The following is a 27,683-nucleotide window of genomic DNA, read 5'->3' as shown; positions in this document are numbered from 1 at the left end:
GTGCGGCAGTGCATCATGGAGAACCGTCGCTTCACGATTACGGAGCTGAGCAGCCATTTTACGCAGATATCGCGATCCTTGTTGCATGAGATTGTCACTAAGCACCTGCTGTTCAAAAAAGTGTGTGCCAGGTGGGTGCCGAAAAACCTGACACCCGAACACAAAATGCAACGTTTAGCAGCAGCACTGACATTTCTGCAACGGTATCACGATGACGGCGACGAGTTCCTCGACAGAATCGTCACGGGCGATGAGACTTGGATTTCGCACTTCACCCCGGAAACCAAGCAGCAGTCAATGCACTGGCGGCATAATGGATCTCCGGTCAGGACGAAATTCAAACAGACGCTGTCGGTACGGAAAGTGATGTGCACGGTGTTCTGGGACAGAAAGGGCATTCTGCTCATTGACTTCCTTCCAAGAGGTGAAACAGTGAACGCTAACCGTTACTGTGAAACACTGCGAAAATTGCGACGTGCCATTCAAAACAAGAGGCGTGGAATGCTTACTGCAGGTGTTGTGCTCCTCCATAACAATGATCGTCCACATACGGGTCGGCGCACAGCAGTTGTTTTTACGGAATTTGGCTGGGAGTTGTTTGATCAACCACCCTACAGTCCTGTTCTTGCTCCCAGCGATTTTCACGTTTTCTTGCACCTCAAGAAATTCCTGTCCTCCGATGGGCGTTTTGGCAACGACGAAGAGCTGAAGACGTCTGTCACACGCTGGTTCCATTCACAGGCGGCAGAGTTGTACGACAGAGGGATGCAAAAGTTGATCCCACGATACGACAAGTGTCTCAATTCTGATGGTGGCTATGTTGAAGCTGAAACATTGCTGTACCTGTTGCCAATAAATGTTTTCCTGAAAGTCTGTGTTCTTTAAAAAAAATAGGGAAACTAACTTTCTGGATGCGCCTCGTATATGAAGAGAAAATTAAGATTGTGGATAGAACATTTTGTAGCATTTCCGGAGTGACTTTAGCACAGGCTCCAATGATACGGTTCTTTAAATGTTCCATATATTCAATTTTCTCTTCATCCTACCGTAAAGGTTAAATTTATTTTCGTCACTAAATATGACGGAGTTCCAGAACTCTTTTGTACAGTCTTTGTGTTCCAAAATGAATTTTAGTCTCTTTTGCTGATTAATTTTGCTAATCCAGGGCTTTTCCCTAGCAACTCAGCCATGAAATCCCGTCTTTGTCAGGGTTCTTCGAACGGTTTCTGTTGAAATGGACCTTCCAATTCTAGATGAGGTTCTGCAATTGATTTTGGTAGGCCTATACTTTGACGCGGATCACGTCGAACTTTCCGAACAATTACCTTTAATCTCTAACACTCGAGATTGATTTTCTGTCCCTCCCTGTCTTATTTTTCATTGTGTCTTCAAATTTGAATCGATTAGCAATTATTCCTTGCACAGTAGAGTATGATCTACCAACAAAAGGTGAAATTTATCTTAATGATTTGCCCTCCATAGCAAATTTCATTATTAACTTGCGCTCATCTAATGAAGTTTCTTTTCTATCGTTCTGTACTCATTTTACTTAAGCTGATCTGCGTACTTGTATAGTAATCGTATTCACGTGCACTGTTTGAACTGACACAAACAACTGCTGGTCCGGTGCTACCACCTCCTTTAAGAGCTGTTTACAAACAATTCCAGTCAGAAAGACAAGGTATAGTCTTACGTTCAATTTTGTGTCTGTTCATTTGTATATATTCTTGGTACGTAACTACGTATATTACAATGTCGTACAATCTAGTCTTTCAGAACATTTATACTTTGAATTAAAATGTATTTTAATATTTACTACAGAGTGCAGTTATTACAACTTTCATGAGTGTACTGTAAATTTTGTCTGTGTGTGTGAGTAGTAGTAGTAGTGGTAGTGGTAGTGGTGGTGGTGGTGGTGGTTGTGGTGGTAGCAGCAGTAGCAGTAGCAGCAGCAGTAGTAAGAGGGAAACCGCATGAACAAAACATTTATATTACAACAATATGCTTCTTTTTACAGATATGTATGAAGTAGCGGTATATATTATCCTGAATATCTTGGCAAGCGTGATGTCTCTAGAAAATAGTAAGCTTACAACCCAACACGTAAGTATATGGTTGTGTTGCATTTCATACCAAAATAAACTACCGGCATAAGGGAAATAATGATGTACCTGATAATACAATGAACTGGACGAAGTCCTGGTGCAGATATTATTGCTGCTAATGTACAAATATATCTAAGTAACTTATAAATTAACAATATTTTTACGACATAAGTGGTAGAGCATACTTGTTTGTGTAACATCAAAACGCAAATAAAACCTTCCGACTTTTGAGACAGGTCCGATTAATCTCTCTGAACCTGGATCAGAAGCATTCAAATTTAATATATAACTGATTCTGAAGCATAAAGCAAGAATTTTCATGTACCCTGTGTAAAACAAATTTATTGAGGTGAATTATGTCTATTTTGATTATAGTTATTTAAATAACATTGTTTAAAGGTTGTGGAGTTTCTTAGGCTTATTTAGCAGAAGTGAGGAATGTTGGCTTACATCAGAAATATAAACGTCTATTATTATTTACCATTTAAAAATAAACATGCATGAAATTGTTGTTAATTTCATAAGTTTCGAGTTTATAAAATAAAAATTAATGTGTAAGTAATATGATATGATATGATATATATTTATCAAAATCTTCGGTCTGTATTCGGACCAGCAGTCCCTTACTTGCACTATTTACAACTTTAAACAAGACGTATTTTGACACTTGAAGCCTTTTCTTGCTATGTCTTTCATGTCCCTTCACTTTCACTTGACCATCCTTTTACTTTATCCGCTACTATTCTACTTCCCTTCTCTTATTCTCAGTTCCCTTAAAAATAATTCCTACCTTCATAACTAACTTAATACTTTAAATAGCAATACACATAACTTATTTAATATATAAGACCTAACCCTTGTTGACTATTTCACTAAAAACTTGAACTTATTATGTTCACTGTCTGAACTCTTCTCACACAACACATTAGCGCTCGTATCCTAGCAACATTGCTTTCACTTTATTTATAACATTATTTAACACTGAAGAAAGTACAACAGTTCACTTCCATTTATCCATTACCTAGCTAACCTACTATTATTTCAACCCACTGATACACCATTTCCTCAGATTATAGACAGATTTTTCTCCACTATTGCCCCCTCTTTTCGCACTCCTGGCACGCTTTACACAGTCACTACTTCCCCTTCTGTTCCCCGCACTTATTTCGCTTCCTCGTTCACCAGCTTCTTCTTTCGTCGGTTCAGCATTGTAAGTAATAAGAAATGTGTACCTTAAGAAATAATTAATAGGCTACGTAATACATGTGCTGGGTGTATATTTGCAAAGTTAATACATCTCTCACTTTCATTTGGTCAAGAAGTAACGCAAAGAAAATCATACATCGCACAGTGTGTAATTTAGCGAGTCTAGCCGGCCAAAAATAATCTCTCGGAAACTAATCGTTCAATTTTCATAAAATTTGGTATGTACCTTCAATTATTGAAGTGGATAAGTTTTTAATAATGAAAATGGAAATAACGACTATTTTTACTGAAAATAAAATTAGTAATATTGTAAAAAAAATTCGATTTGAGTGAAAAATAAATTAATATTCATAATGTGGAATGCGTTTAAAATTGAAACCGTAAGACGAAGGAATATTGCTACTTATCTTACTCGTTCTGACGTCAGATGCATCCCCACCAGAAATCTGTATCCTCGCTGCAGTCTCTCCTTCGGCAGCACCGAGTAATGAAGGCTCGGAGACAACTGCAGCACTACTAACTTATTAAAATCGACCGCGATTTTCTCTCCTCAGTTTCTTTAAGCTGGTGATGTAAGGATCCAAAGAAATAAGTAGCCTGAGTAAAAGATCGGCATTTGTGTCTTTGTTGATGTTTTTCTTGCGAAGACTTCTCTGAAAAGTGTAATATATCAGTTCCTTGTTTCCTGGGCTTCCTCAGATAGTTTTACAGTAACTATAATAGTGTCCTGTGACCTTCTGTCCATGAGCCAAAGTTTGTGAAGGGTTGTAGGTATATAATACTATTTGTGCAAGCATAAATATAATTCCCTTGTCTCCCCTGCATATATGTCAAGTGCCTGTTCATCAGTATTGCAAAACCGCAAGAAAAAGGTTTCTGATATTATGTGTGTAAACGACTTATTAGATTTCCATCTATTCCCGTAATATATGCGAAAGTGGAAACCTCCCTGAAAAATATTCTTGCGGTATTTGCATCGTTTTTATTGAGACTGCTTTGTTTTATCACATCATCAAGGTAGTCCCCTTTCCTGCCTGAACCTATACTATCTTCAATGTTTCGCAATAAATAAAACGGTGGATCTAAATTAACTATTACAAGATTTTGCATTACCCTTAATTCTTTATATTGAATAGAAGTCAATTGTAAATCAGTAATCAAAGAGGGATCCTTATTAGGTGACAATTGTTGGTCGTTCCTGCAAAATCAATTTTCACGTTTTTTTTTCTCCAATTTGTCGCACTTTGAAGTGATGCAAGTGAAAGCTCTCCTACAATATCGGCCGAAACATTTCCTAGATGTTCTGAAACTCATATGGGCAACAGAAAGCTTTTCTTCTGGCGATCTTTTTTTAAAAAGTGAACTAATTTTTTTTCCCGTTTTGATCTTTCGTTCAGTTTTCCGAAAAGTTTACGTAGACGTCCTCGAATGCTTGTACTGACAGACTCAAATTGAAATTGTTTTGTACTAGATGGCAAAGTATTACTTTATTCTCAGACTTTGCATCTTGGTTCAAACATAGCGCATTATAGTTTAAGAAAATTTTTTCATTTATGCTGTATTTTTCCCACCGTAATCGAATTTTCGAGCATAGAAATTTAATTCATTTTTTTATTGACTGTAAAATGTCTTCAGAGTAATCTTTGATACCAAAATGTTCAATTATATTTGAGAATTTTACTTTTCTCTCGCTCTTGTTCCACATCTGGAAAACCGCTCTCCGGATTACGGAGGGCATGGTGTCAGAAAATAATTAATAGCTACTCTGTATGCACCTGTTTGCAGAACAAAAATCACGACGTCGTATTCAGAAAAGTATAATGAATATATCTACAAAATTTTATCGAGGTGATAAGAGTCAACTCGAAGTCATATAATAAGGTAAAACTCAAACTCTTTGCAGATGTTTATCCAGACACTTATTCTAGACAATAAGATAATCTTTGTCACGAAAATTAGCTTATATGTAAGTACATACCTTCTTATAATATATCCACACTCTGTGTTAGAAAAAATACTGTACTAACTTAACGACTTTGCACCATTCAAATACAAACCGCACGCCTACCTCTGCAGCGTAAATGATCTTATCGGAGACATGCTCGCTCTGTTGTGGGGGTCCCCTAACAGATGTAAGGATTATCTACACTTGGATAGTATACTTGGGAGTGTTATAAACACGTCTATATAAGAATTTAGCATTAAAGATAGGATGTGAAAATTGATTTTTGGCTGGCTAGCTGCTTGAAATTATACACTGTGCATCGGTATCGTGCGTGGTGTGGTGGGATATAAAAGTTTCAATTATGTTCCTAAAATTGAATTCAGTTACAATTTCTTTCTACGTCTTTTCTCTACATTTGGAAGTAACTGAATCGGCCTTTTTATTTTCTATAATGTTTATGTATTTTAACAGAACTATATATAATAGTAATTTATGTAGGCCTAACTAGTGTACTAACTAGGGTAATTATGGCACGAGTGAATGTTTAGCGCGTGAGCGTAAACGAGAACGCTAATTTTCACGAGTATTTATAATGAAGATTTTACCCGTGTAAAGGGGCCCCATACATGCAAAGACTTACCTCCGAGAGGTAGGCCTATGTCTGAATTGGATGATTGCCTATACATGCTCAGCATTTACCTCCTAGACTTATAATTCACCAAGTAAACGTAAGAAATCGTTGAAATGAATGATTTCCTATGGAGATTTGGGATCACTAGAGAAACAGAATTCCTCCATGGTTCTGCGTTCCTTTGTTCGCTATTCCTTAGCGCTATTTTTGAATAGTAGGCTATGTGTCGTTTCGCTGTATAAGTGTTTATTGTAGCCTAACTTGCTTGATTTCTCATAAACATGGAAAAGATTTATGGACTTCTATAAATTCTAAGAAAAAATGCGTGAAAATAGTTCCTTAAATCTGAACTTTCATAGTTTGCCGCCATTTCTCTACAGATAAGTGCAAAACATAACAGTGAGTTCTCGACCAGATGCTCGCAGTATCATTTGTTTCTATGTTTACTTTTTCTCTTGCTTAATTTGGAGAGCACAACAGTCGGAAATTTTCAAGCAGTCCTAGGAGTCTGAAGGCTTGTCTTAAGGCCAAAAAATCTTGATACTTTTCGCCCATACACGACGAGACTTGCCTGTGGATTTATAGTCCCGTCGCTCTCATTTCCGGCAAACAATCACGTTGCAGGTCGGCTACATTTAAACGTGTGCGTCTTATAATTCGCTGATGATGACGTTATCCATTTCCTAAGGTTCGATAAATACTTAATATAATCGCCCGCCATTTTGGTTCTTTCGTTGGCGTTCGCAGAAAGCACACGAGGACGTTATTTGCCGCTTAATTATTTCCTGAATTACAGTGAGTTCAATTTATTATCATACGAGCTATGACATGATAATGTTTAACGGTGCTGCAAATAGATTCCTCGTCTGGTAGCTCGGCAACGAAAGAACAAAAATGGCGAACGATACTACCTACCTAGACTTTATAGAGCCTTCACTTCCTAAGACGTAAGCATTGAGTCACGCCGGGAATAACAGCGTCGCACAGACTTACCTCCAGATAATCTTAGCGTATATGGGCAGGGCTATAGAAGGAAGGGCTGGCTCAATGCTTTGTTGTTCAGCTTGCCGCCTTGAGTCTCTCCCTCTAGCCACCCCACCACTTTCTGACGTCACTGCGGTACAGTTGGTCTCGGTGAGTGTTGCTGTTACCAGTGTAGAGAAATGTAATTCAAGTTCACGTGCACCGTTTCGTAATGTAGGCCTATTTGGTTGTGTAATGAGCGTATATAACAGTTCTTTAAGTGTTGAATAATTATAAAGGTACAGTATTACATTATTAATGATAGTATTTGAAGTTTAAAAATGGTGAATTGTGCTGTAGCGAACTGCTCGAATGACTCTCGTCACACTCACGAAGTAATTTATCACTGTTTTCCGAAAGACGTGCTTTTAGCTAAAGAGTGGGAAAGCAAGTGTCATAGGCAGGACCAACTGAATATTAAGTGTGCACGTATCTGTAGTGATCATTTCGAAAGTGTGACTGATTATGAAGATGATATAAAGAACAGGCTTTTGGGGGTAAAAGAAAGGAAAATATTGAAGAAAAATGCGGTCCCATCTCTAAATATTCCAAGTTCCAAAGCTACAAGTGACTCAAACCGAGACGATAGATATCAGAAGAGAAATATTCGGAAAGCTGCTCTTAATCACCTTCAGACATTGAGTCCAAAGAAGCCAAGATTAGAGCCTAGTACCGGCAGCTCTGAATATGTAAATATTACACAGGGACTTGAAGAAACGTCTGTAGCGTCTGAAGTACATTGTCTGAAGTGTGATGAACGCGGAAAACAAATTGATTTACTGAAAAGAAAGGTAAATGTTTTAGAATACAGTATTAAGACTTTGCAGTCAAACAATAAAATACTGAAAAACAAGGTTAGGAGATTAATGCGAAAAAAAAGTAACTGTTCCTTATAGAACAAAGACAGACCACAAATCTAGAATTATCAGTAAGAAGTGTTGTACTTTTCTTCGAAATATGGAAAATATTTTTACAGAAAATCAAATTCAGGCTGTAATTTCTCAGAAGAAAAAAATGATTTGGTCTTCAGAGGATATAAGTAGAGCAATTGTAATACGGGCAATTTCCAGAAAATCTTTCGATTTTTGGAGAGAAAGAATAGGTATTCCACTTCCTTCTCCAGCGACTTTAAAGAGATGGTGCTCTGGGTTCCAATGTCGCCCTGGAATTTTACATAATGTTTTGCAGCTCATGTCCGACAATTCTGAAAATCTTTCATCTTTAGAGAAACCATGTGTCCTTAGTTTTGATGAGATGAGCATCGACAGCCGCCTAAATTACCATCCCGGCATGGATAAGGTGTTTGGACCTCATTCTAAGGTTCAAGTAGTGCTTGCTAGAGGATTGACTGCACCTTGGAAACAACCTGTGTACTACAATTTTGACACAACCATGAATAAGGCATTGCTCTTTGACATAATTGTACATATAGAGAGAACTGGGATACTTGTATCAGCAATTGTTTCAGATTTGGGTGGGTGCAATTTGTTGTGGAAAGAATTGGCAATATCACCTGAAACCTCGAGTTTCATACATCCCACAGATCCGTGTCGAAAAGTATGGGTTTTTGCCGACATGCCACATTATCTAAAGCTGCTGAGAAACCATTTACTTGACACTGGATTAGAACTTAAAGATGGGACAGTTATAAATAAAGACTTACTGATCGAAGTTCTAAATAAAGATGGAAAGGAAGTGAAATTATGTTATAAACTTAAACCTGAGTTTCTCTTCCTTAAAGGAAATGAGAGACAAAAGGTTGGCCCGGCTAAAACTCTTTTTTCAAGAACAGTTGCTAAGCAATATCCTCTTTAACTGGAAATGAAAAGGCATCAGAATTTTTTCAACTAATAGATTCATTCTGTGATATAATGAACAGCAACAGTCCCCATTTTTCATCATCTCATCCAATGAAGACCGCCTTTGGTTTAAATTCTTGCATGTCAGAGCAGTTGCAAGTGCTCAGTGACGTGAAAGATGCAATATTTCATATGAGAGTTTTGGGTAAAAAACACTTACTGCCTTTCCAAAAGGGGATATTGGTGTCAATTAATTCCTTGTTGGGTCTACATGAAGAAATTAAACGTAAGGGATTGACTTACGTAATCACTTGCCGCCTAACTCAGGATGTACTGGAAAGTCTCTTCAGCCAAATTAGAGGTCTCGGGCATTTTTACGACCATCCAACTCCAACAGACTTCATTTTCAGACTGAGACGCCTCCTACTTTCTAACAAACTTCCCCTTCCATCTAATAAAACTAACGTTACTGAAGATAAGGATTGTCAACTAAAACCATATTTAACAGCAGATATGTTGCAATCTGCCTTCGGGATTGATGAGGTGAATATTATTGCCACTGAAAATAATGCAACATTGAATTCTGTACTCTCCGATGAAGATGATGAATTAAGGCCTATGGAAGGAATAGAAGATGGAAATCAAGAAGATCTGAAAAGCTGGGCAGAAAGTGAAGCTCTGAACTACATTGCTGGCTACATAGCACATAAAGTTAAAGAAAAAGATTCATCTTTAGGCCAGAAAACAAAAAACTTAGGCGGTGAAAACAACACTTGGGTGGGGATTTTGTCTTACGGTGGATTAACTGAACCTTCCGAAGAGTGGAAAAAAACTATACAAATGTTTGAAGTTGAATTTAAAACTATGCACGGGAACTCCATTGACAAAGAGGAACAAGTGATACAACGTTTCAAAACATTGCTAGAAACTAAGTTTTCAAACGTGTGCTCCGAAGCTATCAAACTATATGCACGTGTAAGAACATTTGTGAGATTGAGGTCCTTGAATCGGGGGCAGAGAGCAGAATTCCTGAGGAACAGCTCTAAGAAGAATGCCAAGTGGATGAAGTCATCTAGAAAACAGTAACTTCATTAGGTGAGTGAAAAAATAAAATTAGCTGAATCATTATAGAATGAAAGTAAGAATAACGTTGATGTACTTGATAATTTACCAATCTTATGAAAATTGATTACTCTGCCACCAATATACACTGTACATCCTTAACTATTACTTAGCAAAAGGTAAACATTTGTTCCATTATTTCCATATAATGTAGTTAACTGATTATTTAAAACCCTTTGATTTCATGCACTTCCACCAGGAGTGAAATTATTGGTTATCGAAATAATAATAATAATAATAATAATAATAATAATAATAATAATAATAATAATAATAATAATAATAATAATAATAATAATAATAATATACAGTCATTCAGAGTTTTTTGTATAAGGACAGATCTTTCACTGAAAACCCCAAAATTATCCAATCTCCCCTATTTTCCGCCTTCTTAGTCGCTTCCCTATATCTTAATGTTATAATCTGATATCTTCTGTCCCGAACTTTACTCCTTTCAGTAAGCAGTTTTTCTTAGCCAGTGACGCAGGCAATTTCGTTTTCTCTTCCTGATTAGTTTCAGCATTATTCTTCTTCCTCCACTCTTTCTAGCACAGCTTCATTTCTTATTTTGTCTGTCCATTTAATACGCTCCATTCCATACATAATATAATATTCATTCCTAGTTAGATTTTTGCCCAAGGTCAGATCTTTCACTGCAAACCCAGCAGTCACGTATATTTATAATATAATATAATATATTATAATATAATATAATATAATATAATATAATATAATATAATATAATATAATATAATATAATATAATATTTAACAATACTAATATTATAACAATAGACTAATTATCATTATCGTCATTGATATGTTCTGGCGCGCAGCTTCAGTCCACATGTCCCATACTCTATAACAATCTTGTCCATGTATGAATGAATGCCTCTCCTTGACCTGGGATATGAAATTTAATCAGCACGGAAACGTGTCACGTGAAAGGAAATAAAAGTCTACTACAAAATATTTAAGAAAGAAGCTATAGCTCAACATGCACATCAGTTTGAAAAGCGACGAAATTGTTAAAACTGAAGTCTTTAAAGACAACTAGCGTTTAAAAAATATTGAATGAAACAGGCCATATGCCTAGGGTTCAGTTTTATAACTTATTATTGGGGGGTGTTCACGATGGTCATATCAATCCACAGTTGATATTATATTTGGTCGATAATTCCAGCACTTATTGTAACGGAGTTTTACGTTCTATTTGCGAGCGAAAGACTTGCAGTGTACCGTGATGACGTCACAGCGGCTGGGAGGACAGCATCACTTTCCGACTCGCTATGAGCCAGCCCTTCCTTCTATAGCCCTGGTATATGGGTCCCTTTATATCAGTAGTCATCAACTCGCGTATGAACTGGCGCGGGCAGTGCTTGACTGATGCGTGCTTACTGTACCGGGCAGAACACCGGTTCGTGACATTGCGTTGTAGTGAACAGAGGCGGTTCTTGCCATCCATTCAAACAAGAGATGTAAGGCGCAGAAAACACTTTAAAACGTAGGCCACACTGAAGAAATAAAACTTGCAGATACATTATACAACTCACAGTAACGACTACGGTAGTTACGAAGTGAAGAACATGCAGCATTAATTCAACAATTGAAGGGAAATGAGCTAGAAGCTGTTTAAGATCACAATGTTAGTGATCAACTGTGCAACTCGGTTATAAAATTTCACTTGTAATGGTAAGATATTAGAAACCTTCTAAAGATCGAAATTTTTTCGAAGAATGTTTAATTACAACTGAAGAACTTTTCTCACAACAAGTGTAGGAGTTTCAATCTATCAGCTTGTCTCCTTACACCGTGATGCGTCCCATACGAGGTCTAGCCGAGGACGTTCAAGTGCAACTAATGATTATTATTTGTCAGTCTTTCATTTGTTATTCTTTGGAAGTAGATAAAAATACTTATGTTAGCGATACTCCCAAACTGGTGATTTTTTGTAAGAGGCGTTATTGAAAACCTTCAGATTATGGAGAGCTGTTATATATCATTCTCATAAAGGATACTACTAATACTGGTTCCTATATTTTCATGTAGAGGCTGTAGAAATTATTTTGGAATTCCTTGGAATAAACTTGTATCCTTAGCAACCAATGGTACTCCTTCCAGGGTTGGTGTTATGGAAGTAGCCTAGTTGGAAAACCACAAACACAATTAGATCGAAAGTTCTCACTCATCGTCAATTTAAGTCTTTCTTGACGAATGCAATAGCGAGTATCGCTATCTGTCATATTATATAGTGAAGTGCGGTGACAATGTCGTGGCAAATTATTGGATAGGTTCTTTGAACTGAGAGAAGAAACATCGTTCACGAAGAAAAAAAAGCCTGTATCATAAGTGAAAAATGAAAAAATGGATTTTATGAATTTGCCTTATTAATGGAACTATCTGAATGCTTTAAATTGTTTCCTGCAAGGTAAGAACAAGATTATTACACAGTTATATGAAAGAGTGAAAGCGTTTAATATGAAACCACTTCTAATTATCGAACATGAGCTTAACTAAAATAAGTTACAGCACATTTGTCAAAATTAATAAACATATAGGTCTAATTTCTTAAAACTTTGGATTTCGAAGAATATCTGCACACAACATGCGATCTGCGCCAGAAATTTGATTCGATATTTAAAGACCAGGAAAATTTTCAGTTTGATTTTCGATAATTATCTGTAATTAGAACTTATTGATTTACTTTACAATAGTGAATTAAAGGACAAATAACAAAACAAAAGAAGTTTATCTGACTTTTATATGAATTTTCCATGTGTTAGATTTCCCCGATTGTACAGACATGCATGTTCGGTTCCACATATCTGTGCAAACAGATCACAACTTAAAATGTGCTCTCAGATTATGCACTATAAAAATAATAGTTCCAAACGTTGAGAAATTGCTGAGGGAAAAGAGAATTAAACAATTCCCGAAAAATCAGTGCTAACTGAATGGAGTTGATTTCTGCATTACCATTCCTAGGGTTTTTATGTGTTTTGTTCAACATTTTCCCTAACAGAAGCAGTTTAGGCATTTACAGTAATTGTCATGCATTACCGGAATAATTAACATGAAATGTGTGTTACATTCTGAAAGTAATTATAAACTTATTAACTTCTTTGTTCAATATAGGCTACAATGTTTTTAAAATTGCTTAAGATGGTTTAATTTAGTTATTTCTATTTAGCCCGTATCTTTTTGCATCAGAAAACAATCATAAATCTATGCCAGAGGTCTGAATCGGACGTTTTCGCTCGAGCGCCAAGTAGTTCATAGCATAATCCGATAGCGCACATGCATGATGGGTAAAATTGTCACGAGCGATAAATCCTCGAACGGTATAAGCCGAACGTTAGACATTCGTTCTTGTTACAGTGATGAACTGTGCAGTAACATCATAGATGTTTATCATTTCAAAACTTTGCAGTGTTTAACTAACCTCTCCATAGTACAACTACAAAACTTGTTTTAAAATGTAATAGGCCTATGAATGTTGTAGGTAATTTTTTTTTTCCACACAGGAGTGATTTTGTTTTTGCCACATCTGATAGATGTTATTGGATGTAAATGTAATTATTATAAACGGAGAACACAATCACGATAATGCAAGAACTGTATCAAGTTTTCTTGTAATAAAAATAGTAGTAGTAGTAATAATAATAGTAATAATAATAATAATAATAATAATAATAATAATAATAATAATAATAATAATAATAATAATAATCTCTAATAACACTGGTCAACAATGATTTTGTTAAATAAATAATTTCGGGTGTTTCTTATGTATTGCCATGTGCTGATTCCAAAATTGAAGTCAGAAATTTTCCATCACCCACCATTTTTTTTTTAAGTTTGAAAATAAATTTGTTCCTCTTTATTGGAATTTGTGGTGTATAACATGCTGATTAGAAGGCGTATTTTACATTTATATTTCATTACATTGTGTCAACAATTGACTTGTAACGTTTGGTATTGTTGCCTGTGAATTCACGAATAACAATAATGACATTTCCCTCACAAAACTGTGATTTTAAGGTAAATTTCCCAGATGAATAGAAGCTTTCTTTAGAGAAAGAAGCTAATCCTGTGCTCTCTTCCGTTGTCAATTGAATTGTGATAGAAGTATATAATACCGTACCTAATAGTGCATTGTAAGGAGTAGTGTATAATGTATAAGAAACATGTCTTTAAAGTGTCTTATAGATAGAAACAACTTCTGTTAAGTGTGTGGTGAGCTAACCTTAAAATGGCAGAGGCCAAATTTTACTCCTCTAGTTAGAAGAGCTTATGTCTGTTATTTTAACAACAAAATAGTCCAGAACAAGACATGGCCCCCGGAAATCTGTTGTGCTAAATGTATAATACTATTAACTGGCTGTTTAAAAGGATCCCGTCATATGCCTTTTGTAGTCCCTATGATATGGCGCAAACCTAAGGATCATTTGACAGACTGCTACTACGAAATATTTAATATGCAATATTTTATTTTATTTAGTTATTTATTTATTTAACCTGGTAGAAATAAGGCCATCATTTTAATATGTGACGCGTCTATATTTGTAAAGTCGTTCCATTTCTCACTTTCATTTAGTCATGAATAGGGTAAGGCATTTAATGACCTATAAATTGGTAAAAAATGCAAAATAAAAAGTGCATTTATGACCTAAGAAATACAAAAAATGACCTAAAAAAAACAAAAAAATGGCCAATAAAAAGTAAAGCATTGCCAATGAAAATACTTTTAATTACGTTAAGTACTCACTTGATTACTGAACTACATAAAATTTAAAAAAAATACATGTTACAGTACCTTGTATTGCAGAAAATTCATTTCAAGTGCACTTTTACAACAATTTTGAATTGCAGTTAACAATCAAAACTTGGCGGAGATTTTCAAACAAAAATGATTGTCTATTGTCTGCTAGTACCGACTTATAAATGGAAAAGCTTCTCTCTACTTCAACGGAAACAATTGGAGCAAACTGAAAGCAAGCAATATCTCCTGGATTTAACTCACAGTCAGGAAGAGAAAAATTTTCACCAGACAAAGCTCTGCCAATTGAACACAATGTTGTGTACCCCCTGTTCTTGCTTAGACAGTTTTTCATTTTCATTGACACTGCATCACCCACTTTACCACATGCACGGCTCAAATCATTCACCACTTTATCCATTATTTGTAGCTGTTCCACTAATGTCACTTGGGATTTTTCCAGTGCAGTTATGACATCAGGAAGGAATGCAAAATTAGTATTTATGTAAGAAAGTTTACCAGCAATTTCTTTATCAGCTAACGTTTCTTGCGCCTTTTTTATTGACACTGACTCACCATTATCAAAAGAATCAACCACTTTCTTCACAACATCGAAATTCTTGCAATAATAACTGCAAGCTTGGAGCCATGTTCCCCATCTAGTCAAAACAGGTGAAAATGGCAATTGGATTTCTGGAACTTCTGTTTTGAATGCTGAAATTCGAGAGGGGGCTTTCAAGAATACTTTCTTCACGCATCCAATTAATTTATCCACTTCAGGAAAATTTGCACGTACTTCTTCCTCGATCTGGTGTAATGCATGCGCTAAACACGTCACATGTACCATTTTTGGGTACAGTGCACTTAAAGAAGCAGCTGCTTTCATCATGTAGGGTGCTGCATCTGTTATAAAAAGCAATACATTGGAATTTCGAATCCCATCATGCCAAAGTATTCTCAATGCATGGTCAAATACTAAGCTGATCGTTGAGTAGTTGACTTTGTCCAGCTGCTCACAATGTAGTAGAAATTGTTCTCCAGGGCTGTGTGCTTCTAAAACTCCAACAATAACATTAGCTACTACATAACGGCCCATAGAGTCTGTTGTCTCGTCAATGGATACGAATACATTTCTTTCTCCAATCATTTCTCTTTTTTTTTTTCAAAGTTTTGTCATAGCACCGAGCTATGTATGTTCTTCTCAATGTTCTGGGATCTGGAATTAATTTTCCGGTCTCCTCTTCTAAGAAAGTTCGCAGCTTAGGATGATTCAATTTGTGAAGTGAAATATCAGCCGATAGAAAAGCTTCACATAGTTTCTCACAAAATGGCGAAAACGTTGAACACGTATCTCCCAGAAGCATTTGCTGTAAGTTTACACTGAATTTATTTTCAAGTCTCTGCAGGCCACGTTTATGTTTCTCCCGTGACATGTGTTGTTCTATCGTAAACTTTTTTTCAGCAGCCACTCTCACATCGCAGATCTTGCAGAATAAAATACGACCGTCCATTGAAAAAATATTTTCTCCATATTTTGAAACAAATGCCTTTAATTCAACACTAGCACTTTCCTTTACTTTAGGCATTTTGCTCTTGACCTGTTCACACAGACGACTAGAAACAACTAACCACCTCAATTAACAGCATAACAATGCCAGTTTACCTGGAGAAAGGAATCTCTGTGGGAGTGTGGGTAAATTCCTAGAAGTGGGCAAGTTCATTATGCCTTGAAAAATAGGGGTACAAGCTAGCATACGCTCTAAGAATTTGAATAAAATTCCTAGAAGTGGGCAAGTTCATTATGCACATACCTTGAAAAATAGGGGTAGAAGCTAGCAAACATCTACTTAATTCCAAGAAATTGTATTGACAAGGAAAATACTGAATTATAATAAAAATCTCAAATCAAATACAAATAATGTCACAGCCTTCCTGAAAAGTGTAAAAAATGCTCAAAATGACCTAAAATTGCTAAAAAAAAGTGACATCCGTAAAAAAGTTAAGAAAATGCAAAAAAATGCCCTAACGAATTGCTTTTATTTAACCCGGTTTTTAATGTCATACGAGGCGTCTAGAATCAAAACCCGCCAAGTCCAACGAAGAAAAAAAATGAGATAAAGTTATTTTTCTGTGTATCTTCGCATGGCCAATCCGATGCTGGCATTATTTTTCTGCAAAATCTGCTGGATTCCTCTGAAAATGCTGGACAAATGTTAGGGTTAGTTTCAATATCCGCTAGATCCAACTGAATTTCGGCCATTGTTAGTTTCAAAAACCTCCAAGTCCCTTTCTGCCAATCAGGTTGAGGGACTGCTTTACCCAGCATTCCTCAGCTGTGCGATGTTTATTATTTGTGTGGTTAAGCTCTTGTTAAACCTTATTAAGTTTAATTTCTACTCTAATAATATTCAGAGAAATGGTGGATAGAATGAGCAGTGAGTTACAAAAATGTTCTTACCAATTAATAATTAATTACATAATTTTGTCGGTACTCCTCTTGTGCCCTCCTGCTATACCAGCTTGTAATCATGCTGTTGGCAGTAAATAGAAATCCAACAGTTTAACCACAGTCTAATACTTACAGTCGCGCAACTTCAACACTTTTTTTGCCAATATTCGCGACACTAGCGCCCAAGCGGCAGGCAAGGCACTGGTAATAGGTTTGATAAAATCTCGTTCAGCCAGCACGTGCTTTAAAGGGATGCGAGATGTTATAAACGTTTTAATCATGCGTCGGAACAAAGGCAATGTGTGCAATGACGAAAATTGCAGTAACAACAAGTTTAAATCTCCGAATTTGTCGTTCTTCAGATTCCCTAAAGACCAAGAGAAAGTCATAATCAGTCATAACCAATAATCCACGTTGTAGGTAGCCTACGTATTGTGCTCTATAAAACATTTATTAGTTATCAGTTACCTATTTGTTTGTCAAAGTAGATACCTGTTACAGTATATTATTTTTTTGCAGAGATCATATGTGTAAATGTGATTTTGGATAATGTATCTAGAGTTTTTAATGCAAGTAATCCCATAATTTTTGTATTCGTGTTTATTTCTTTATATTTTTCAGAAGTTGAATGTTATATTGCATTCAAGTAGGGATCATGGTGTTAATTTTTCAAGAATTCATGGAGTATTGTAATCCTTTTGCGAAATATTCACTTCTTGAATAAATCTGGACTGTGTCGATAAAATTTCTGATGTGTTGGTGTAGATTCATGTGGCAGACGTATTAAGTTCTCAAGAAACAAAAGAGCCTTTTAAAATTTAATATAAAAAGCAATCTATTCTGTAATAATTTGCATGACTGTTAACTGTTATTTGTGTTGATTTTACATTCCCAGTGATTATTTGAGCCGTTCAGAGCAGAAGAAGTGTAAGTCAAAATTAGGTAATGAGGGGTAAAGTAAAAATTCTGTAAAATACAGCGCAAAGTAGCAATTAATATGTCCTTCGTGCTATTCACTGACTACTAATAATTTTAATAAATTCAATATTAACTACTACTTTACGTTGTATTTTACAGAATGTATACTTTAACCCTCATTACCCATTTTTGACTTACACCACTTCTGATCTGAAAATAAAATTAGGCCTACATTTTCGGAATTAATATTGAAGTTACAATTTTTTCAACAAAATTGTGTGTTCATTTATTTGTTCTCACCTACGTCATATTAACGGTAAGTGCATGTAAATTACGTATTATATAGGTAGGATAAGTTAAAATTAAGCTTATGTGTGAAAACTGGAAATGTAATGTAAAATACGGTAAACTTGCCATAAAAATTTACACCATAATTTCAGCACTATTTGTGATAATAATAAAGGAAATACCGGTTCTTAAGAAATGGAAAAATAATTAACTTCATAAATCAATGTCATATTAAGGTTTAAATCCTCCCCTTTTTTATTTTCAAGTTTACCTCAGCGGCCGAGTTTACCCCAATTTGTGGTATGGAAAATAGTTAATTTGTCAGGAAATAGGGAGAGGAGTTCACCACGCGATGTACCCTACGAGATATGGCCTACAATTTTGAAGCTATTAATTTTGACTCTTCTTACAGTAAATATAGAGTTCCAATGATGCATAAATATATTTAGGAATGAATTGAATTAACCGTCCACGTACGAACAATTATATTATTTCAAAGCATGATACGTGATCAGGGCCAAGATTCAGTTTTAAGGAGCAGAAAGAATTACGTTTATTCCCAGCTTCTGAAACTTGTAGATTAACTGCGTGTGAAATTCTTCTAGGATTCTAAAGTAAAATTAATAAGAACATATATACTTAAAAAAATATAAAATAAATTACGCAAAACCCGTTTTCTGATGTGTTATCATATGTCGTGTGCACACTGTTAACTTGCCTGCCACTAGAGGGCTACTGTCGCGCTAGCTGTCAAATGTTGGCATATTTTATACGTATGAGTTGCGTGACTGTAAAAGTATTAGACTGTGGTTTAACTTTGTTGGACATAAAGAAGTTCCATTCCGTTTTCTACTCTTCAGCAGATAATCAGCAATAAGACAATTTTATTACTGCACAAAATAAAAATACAACAATGATTGGAATGTGGTCTAAATGGCCACTCACTGAAGCACCTCCAACTATTAAAGAAGTGTAAATTACATTTCCTGTGGTTGGGCATTCATTTCTCCCTCCCGATCGCATATTTGGAGTAATCGAAAAAGAAATAAGGAAGAATGTAAATATTTTATTGGTAAACATGGAACAGTCTTTAATCTTGAAAATGAAGATGTAGGCGTACCTCTTCAAGATTGGAAGAAAGAGGCAGACATAATTTTAAGATCTCCTGCTATTTTAAGTTCAGTGCCTGTAAAAGATTTATTTTAAGACGATCTGCATTGAAAGAATAGGTAAGAGTGCAAGATGAGTTTAACTATAGAACTGACACCGTTGTTGCAAAGGTAGTAACAAGAAAAAAACAATAGAATTGAACGTGAAGAATAAGAAGACGAAGAAGAAACTGTTAATCTTGAGGAAGAAGAATGTGACAATATTGTGTAAAATTTGTATGAACTTAAAAAGTGTAACATATATTCAAATTTATACACTTTTCAGTTTCAAAATCAGTTAGGTGCTAATTTAACCTCAGGAATTTGTTAGTTTCAATGAAGGGGCAATCCTGTAATTTATTTGAACGTATCTAATGATAATAAAATATTTGATAAAAGCATTGTTTATATCCCAAGAATGTTTATTTATATGGAAACAGTTTTTTCCATTTTCCCACAAATTTTGTTTTATGGACTTGGACGGTTTTGATTCTAGACGCCTCATACATTTCCATATATGCTAGCAATGTTTAAACCTTCATAAGAAAAATATACAAAATCATTAATTGCCTTGCCCTAGTCATGAAATAACTCAAAGCAAATCAAAAATCATTCACGTGTTGGTGTGGGAGGATATAAAAGTTTCAATTATTCTATTACTACCATTGAATTCAGTTACGGTGCAATTTATGTCCACATCTTTTCTTTAGACTTGGAAGTAACTGATTCGGCCTTTATACTTTCTGTCATGGTTATATCTGTAGTGCTCGGGAAAAGAGACACAAGTCAGTTTCCACAAACCTTTTTTGATAATTTATTGACAACTTACGGAACATCTATTCGCTTGGAAAAAAATACATAGACATTCCTCCCATTACAATAATTCATACACAAAAAAAATTAAATCGACATAAACCAGTGTAAGTTATCAATAAATTATCAAAAAAGATTTCTGAAAACTGACTTGTCACTTTTCCCAAGCACTGCAGATGTATGTGAACAGAAGTATATCTAACAGTTCGCCCTTTTCTTCTTGCGAGAAATTTGGAGATAGTTGTTTCATAGTTATTACTAGAAACCGGATTTTTATGTTTTTAGGAAGTCCATTTTAGGTTATTTGAATATGTGAAATATTTTTTTTTTGCTCAAACTGTGAAAGGAGTCGCAATAATTACTTGACTGTTAAAAATGTACGTTTAGTTTTAAATAACATAATTTTTCCCTCGGTGGTAAAGTTGGAATCATTTCCAATCCACTGTCGTAATAAATGTGATTTCAAAACAATATATAAATTTAATGTTAATGCCAGAAGCACCAGAATAAGACAGACTGCACAGAGACCTCAGAAAAGTTCACAGCTTGTACCCGCACACGCAAGATCAGTCTATCTGGAAACATGCTCGAAAATTTCATAATTTCAATAACTTTTTCGAAGTTCATTCACCTCAAGAGAAAGTTCAGTCATTTAATACCCTTCTACTGGCATGTCATATCTGAGATCAATGAAAATTTCAAACTACATACATGCCCTTGAGAGGGTGAAGCCTCTGAAGGACGGCCCGCTATATGAAGAAAATCGGAATTCCCTGTTAACCATTTTATCCAAAACAACAAGAGACTGAGGGGTAAAGACTGCAGATTGAGTCGCTTTCTCCAGTGCAGAAGAGAATAAAAATTATGTGATGTATTGAAACTTCTAAATATATTTATATAAAACACAATAAATATAGAAAAATACATATTAATTATGATTTACGTTTTTTAGTTCTTAGGGTTCAATTTAGGTCCATGATTCGGAAAATTATCTAAGAAATTGTGAGTTTAGAAGTAAGAAAAAAAAGATAGGTAAAAACCTATAAATCCGGTCCCTAGTTATTACATTTCCATCCATAATTTACTCGTTCCGTGCAGTCACTACACTGTTACGGGCTGCTATATCACATTGTTCCTTATTATCCAACGAGTTAGAAGAGAAGTCGTTGGTCTTTACCAAAGAACATTCTTCAGATGGATTGAAAAATTCCCCAAATTTAGAAAAAATTCCCCTTGGGATGGTATGGCCTAAACTCTAAAATACACATTTAAAAAAGAATTAAAATAATAAATTAGAAAAAGACTACATTTCTAAGAAATATCACAGTGCAACAGAGTACTCACCCTCAGATCGGCATATTATTGATGATCCTGTTCACATTCTTCTTCTCCCTCATCTTCCGCAACCAGCGGCCCAGCTATTTTGCTGTCTCTTGATCCTTGTAAATACATATTTTCATTGAACAGTTTCAACATTTCATCGGTGATTAAGTAGTTATAACACTTTTTGTTTATGTTGCTCATGCCAAGTATCACCTGCACTAGAGACACTGTTTTTGATGGTAGTTTATTTCTTTTCTTCGTTTTTATATCACAAACCATTGATATGTGCTCTAAGCTGCATTAGAATGGAGCAAAGAAAGGCAAATTTTGGCTACTTTTGGTCAATTTTTTAACAAAAATTCAGAATTGAAATTGTAACATTCTTCAATTTACTTTCAAAATATTAAATTTAGATAAGTAGTTTTCTCTTCAAAAGAAAATGGTTAAAAGTCTCCATTCATTTAATATTGATCTTGGTTCACTTTTATCTTACATTTATCAACTAGTGGAGTAAGTGTGATACTAAACCTTTAAAAAATATTACTGAGACCTAATGCAATTTTTGGATCTAGAAAAGTCAAATTATTAACATTTTGTTGAAGGGACAATCTTTTCAAGATCTCATTATAAGCTACTTGATATAACTCCAAACATCGTATTCTGAAGATTTCAATATCCCTTGGCAAATCTTGAGTAAAGAAGTTTTTGAAGTCTGCAAAGTGTCCTCGGTGGTTGGACCTATTTTGATTTCATTTAGAGGTAGTAAATTGGATGGATATTTGGAATTACACTTGTAGATAAGATTACCTGAAATAATTTCAGGTTCGAGGAAATTTTAGGCTAGGCCTAATATCCTCAGAAACCGTTCAGCTTCACTTGTAAAAATTGGAATTAAGATTTTTCAAACTGGAAAAACATGTTTATTTTATTTTTTATTTTAGTAGGTTATTTTACGACGCTTTATCAACATCTTAGGTTATTTAGCGTCTGAATGAGATTAAGGTGATAATGCCGGTGAAATGAGTCCGGGGGTCCAACACCGAAATTTACCCAGAATTTGCTCGTACTGGGTTGAGGGGAAAACCCCGGAAAAACCTCAACCAGGTAACTTGCCCCGACCGGGAATCGAACAAAAACATGTTAAATAAATTTAACATGGGGGAATGTAGTTCAGAAACTGAAAATATACTTTGCTAAAGGGGTTGTTGAGTTAATTGAATATTATGTCAGCTACTGAATTTGTATCTTCCATTTTTGCCTTTGCAAATAAGGTAAACAAGACCTGCCACTGATCAAGAATTCGTGATACACAATTGCTCGGTCAACCATCTCCTTTTAGATGGATTTATAATCTTCAAATTATTAACTCTCACGATGGATTGAATTTCGTCTAGAATACTTTGCCGTTAGGACTTCTGGAGAAATAGTAAAATATTAGATATATTAAAGATACCAGTGGCGTAGCGTCAATGTAAGCTAAAAAGCTCAGCTTCCCCAGTTAATAATAATTTCATAATAAACCTGCAGTCTATGGACAAATTATTTATTAATTTTAATAGAATTTATATTTACGCGTGAAATATTGTGATGCGGCAGCTCAGGATGATTTGTGATGCAGCAGTAAACAAGAAGCCTGCACACACCAGCTTCCAAGCAGACTGGTTTGTTATGCTAGGTTTACACGGCGACAGTTTAGAGCGAGAGAAGATCTAAAGTATCAGGAGAGCTCTCTAAAGGAGTGTTTACACGGTGACAGAATATAGCTTCTCTAAACCCATTAGCGAGCTCTCATGATATTTATATAACTCTAAACTCTAATGTTACTCTCCGGACCGTTTACATGGTGCAGACAGTTTAGAGTGAGGGAAAGGGTTACGAGCATATAGAAAAGAACAGGCTGGTCAGTGGGTTTACAACTATGGCAGAAACAAGTTTTTCGGCCGCTGTAGTGTGCAATCCTTCTGAATTGAAGAAGGCAGAGAAGAAATAGATCTACGTGGGAAAAACCCTGGATATCTCGCCGGAACACGCATGGAGCTTACACATATGACCTGTAATTGGCAAAAAAGACAACTATGAGGATTGCCATTAGTATAAAGGAAAGGCTGTTGGTCACATTACGCTTCCTAGCAACAGGTTTATATCCTAAACACATTATTTTATTGTTCTTAACAGAATAAATTAATAATAATAATAATAATAATAATAATAATAAATAAACATATGAAAATGTTAGACTACATTGTTCATGTAAAATGTATCAAGTTTCTTTCATTATGTTCGAAAAGGTATGGTGTATGAATTGAACAACAGGAAGGTAGTGCCTGAGTTTATAATATGTAATATCTTTTCATATAAAAAATGATAACCATTTATTTTAATATAATTGATACGTAGAAGTTTTGAACTTACGAATATTGACCATAAAATATTGTACGAAGCATTTAATACGCAACGATGAGTCCTTTAAAAACCCCAAATGTCAATGTCAATAAGTGTTCTGCTACAAATATCTGGAACCGAACAGCGCTCTGAGCAGCGGAATTGCGTCTCTACATTTACACGGCGAGAGTTTAGAGAAGAGAGGGCTAGAGATTATAGCTGAGTATAATTCGTGCGGAACCTGGTGAAACTTGGAGGGAGAGAACAGTATTGTTATGTGACGAGATGCAAGGGAGACTGAACAAGCGTTACCCCCTCCACTCTTAACTGCCCGTAGAACTGGTTTCTCCATCAAGGTCAAGCTTCACCAGGTTCCGTTCGAGCTATATGACCGTGTAAACGGTTTTGAGAGTAGGTATCTCGTTGACTCTAATTAGATATTAGAGAGACTAAATAGAGCGGCCTTGAAAACTGCTCTCACCGTGTAAACACCCTGGACAGAGAACTCGCATATGCTCTCAACTCTCATTATAGCTACTCTAAATTATTCAACTTCGTTGAACTTTTTCATAAACTCTCACGACAGAAGCAGTATAAATGACGGCCAAAAACAATGGAGTGTCGAAGACACGAAGATTGATTGAAGCATATGAATTGGAAAGTTGTTTGTGGAATGTATTTAATAAGAATTACAAGAATAAGGACCTTGAGAAATCAGGCATTGTCAAACTTAGCTGAGATTGTTGGGGCGTCTGAATTTGGCTTTTAGTTTTGTTAATTTATTGTAATTTGGCCGTAATTTTAGCAAGGTTCATTATTTTAGTTGTTAATTATTTTGTTATAATTTAACAAAACGAAATAGGCATAACTGTTACACTGTATTAGTAGAACCATTATAAACACAATATTATAATGAAAGAAGATGAACAATGTTATGTGAAAAAATCGTTTTTTTTTTTCTTTGAACACTCGATCTCTTTTGAGGAGCTTAAACGCAATCAGTCATTTTCATCGCAAATTCTGCACACTTTTTTTTTTAACATTGGAGGTAAATTGGACTTCGGCCCTTGTAGCAAGAATATTTTTTTTCCTCTTTAATTTTGGGGGGCACAAAGCACATGTTCTTTTTCTACTTCTCAAGAACCACTTCTTCAGCTGCAGCCGTTGCCTTTCTTTCATCAGGAAGCCTGAAAATTGTCTTTATACAGAGTTCCTACAAAATACCTTTCCGGTTTCGAACACATGTAATTTACGTGCTATGAATCTGAGGTGCATGAAAATAGTACCAATGGAAAGAGAAACTCCAAACGTTTAGTTTCTACACTTAAAGATGTTCAATGTGTCCCCCCCCTCCTTAGTAACACGGCACACATCAAGCCTATAGTCAAGTTCCACGTAGGTACGCGGATTTTCCGATATTCAGATTCTGTTCACCTTACCAGAAAGTTGAAAAGTGAAGTCGTCAGAAAACACCACGGAACGAATAAATTCATCATCGTTTTCAATTAAAGTCTACATACTTGTGCAAAAATTTCTTCGTAGCACTTTGTCCTTTGGTATTAGGGCTTGCAGCAACTGTAGTAGGTATGGATGGAGTCGCAACCGCTTGCGAATGCCTTTAAATCTGTGTACCATTAACGGATTTTAGGCCCACTGGGTGGATCTGCACCAAACTTTGTTCGGTAATACTTTTGCACCGACTGGTTCACATGAAAATTAAGCTCTTCTGTCGTCTATAGTAGCCATTTCGCCTCAACAATGAACAAATTTATTTATATGCACTATTATGAGGCGTCTTATCAAGTAGGGAAACAATGTTAACACAACTAAACTTTTTGAGTTTCTCTTACCATTGGTACTATTTTCATGCATCTCTGATTCATAGAATGTAAATTACATGTGTGCCGACTTGAGCTATAATTTGCACATTTTTTATCAAGACTATCAACTCCGTCCTTCGTGCAATTATAGTATTCTATACGAATAAATAAATAATGACTCGCCCAACAATATTAGTAACGCAAGTGCTATGAGCGGTCAGGTTACACAACTGCTGACACACTGCTCAGAAGTTAGATGGGTAATGATGTCATAAAAACGCACTGACCAGCCTATTCTTCTCTAAATGCTCTCTCTCAACACTTTCTCTCACTCTAAACTGTCTGCACTATGTAAACGGTCCGGAGAGTAACTTAGAGTTTAGAATTATATAAATCTCATGAGAGCTCGCTAATGGGTTTAGAGAAGCTATATTCTGTCACCGTGTAAACACTCCGTTAGAGAGCTCTCATGATTCTTCAGAACTTCGCTCTGAACTGTCGCCGTGCAAACGTAGCATGATTATTACTTTAGACCTGTATTTCAAGAGTTATGCGCAGGCTTGTATAATCTCGTACGCAACAGTCGGGAGAGTTAATGAAAAAGTTCAACTTAGCTGACTAATTTAGAGTAGCTATAATGAGAGCTGATAGTATATGCGAGTTCTCTGTTCAGGGTGTTTACACGGCGAGAGCAATTTTCAAGGCCGCTCTATTTAGACTCTCTATTTAGATATTAGGCTTCGGCCACAGTGCAAGCGGAAAGCGGTGCGGCGCGTTGAGTGGCGGCGTGGATGAATCACAAACGCATGTTAGCAAATGCAGCTGGCCATAGTGTGAGCGGAACGGCATTTTGGAGGGGAAGATGGTTCAAGGACAACGCTACACGCCACTGGCCGCTCGCTCTTGTTTGAGATTTTAGCGGCGCCGCTCACAAATGCAAGTATGAATTGTCAAGAAATGAGAAAGAAGTTATCATTTAAGAAGTGAAAACCCGAATATTCCTGTGGAATAATTGGGAGAAGAACTTCAAAAACCTCTCCATGACGAGGAATATGTAGAAAGACATTTTACTGAACCCGAATAATATTTTTATAATATGTCGTATTATTATTAGCCTATTATAATAATAATAATAATAATAATAATAATAATAATAATAATAATATTATTATTATTGTTATTATTATTATTATTATTATTATTATTATTATTAATCATACTTCGTAGAACATTGTCGGGATAAATACTCAGTATTGCGTACAATATTAAACATATTCCAACTCCGAAATAAAGGTACAATTATATGATTTAAATATTTCTGTTGTTACGATTAACCATCGTTAAAGCAAAGCAATACGGGTACGATTAAAACTATTAGGTCAAAAGTAATTATTTACAATCTCATATAAAAATATTGACACTTCTGTTATGAAAAAAACACAATCTATTAAGTACAAATTATAGTGTTATATTAACATCTGCGACTGATTGAAATAATAATCATATTTGTGTCCATATTTCTATTCGTGAATCGCCACTTAGCACGCAATATTCCGAAAGCACATTCCACGTATTATTTTTCGAACACTAGATAAACGTTGGTTAAAATTGTCCCTTGTTAGTTCTCTCATTAGATATTGCCTCATAAGATAAAGTTTTAGAGGATAGGCTTCATCTCCAATAAGTACAAGTGATACCGTTACATGTGTGTTCGATAGTTCAGGCACATTGAACCTGTTGGTCTCCAACAAACTGAGAAGTGTAAAGTTGTGAAAATGCCTGCATCACTGTGTTTTCCTCTTCCCACCAAATCAATGGTTAAAATGTTTAGTCTGCGCCAGCAATACTCTGTGGTAATACTACGTAAATTAAAATATCTGGAACCGAATTTATCAGGACCCTTTACCAGACCATGCTTTTCGTCGTTTGTTACGAAGTAATTAGGGAACCACA

At 35.5% G+C, this 27,683-nt stretch overlaps 1 protein-coding gene across 1 annotated transcript in view; it reads left to right on the top strand.

Annotated features, from left to right (window-relative positions):
• The window catches only part of LOC138713015 (uncharacterized), a 344,765-nt gene that overhangs the window by 74,669 nt on the left and 242,413 nt on the right, over nt 1–27,683 (top strand). The window contains exon 2 of the mRNA XM_069844698.1: nt 2,018–2,103. Within this exon, the coding sequence (XP_069700799.1) occupies nt 2,018–2,103 (86 nt within the window). The remainder of the gene's footprint in view (nt 1–2,017; nt 2,104–27,683) is intronic.

The sequence above is a fragment of the Periplaneta americana genome, chromosome 14, assembly GCF_040183065.1.
Source record: "Periplaneta americana isolate PAMFEO1 chromosome 14, P.americana_PAMFEO1_priV1, whole genome shotgun sequence".
In the NCBI taxonomy this organism is placed as follows: Eukaryota; Metazoa; Arthropoda; class Insecta; order Blattodea; family Blattidae; genus Periplaneta; species Periplaneta americana.
This window is presented reverse-complemented; position numbering and strand designations above follow the sequence as displayed.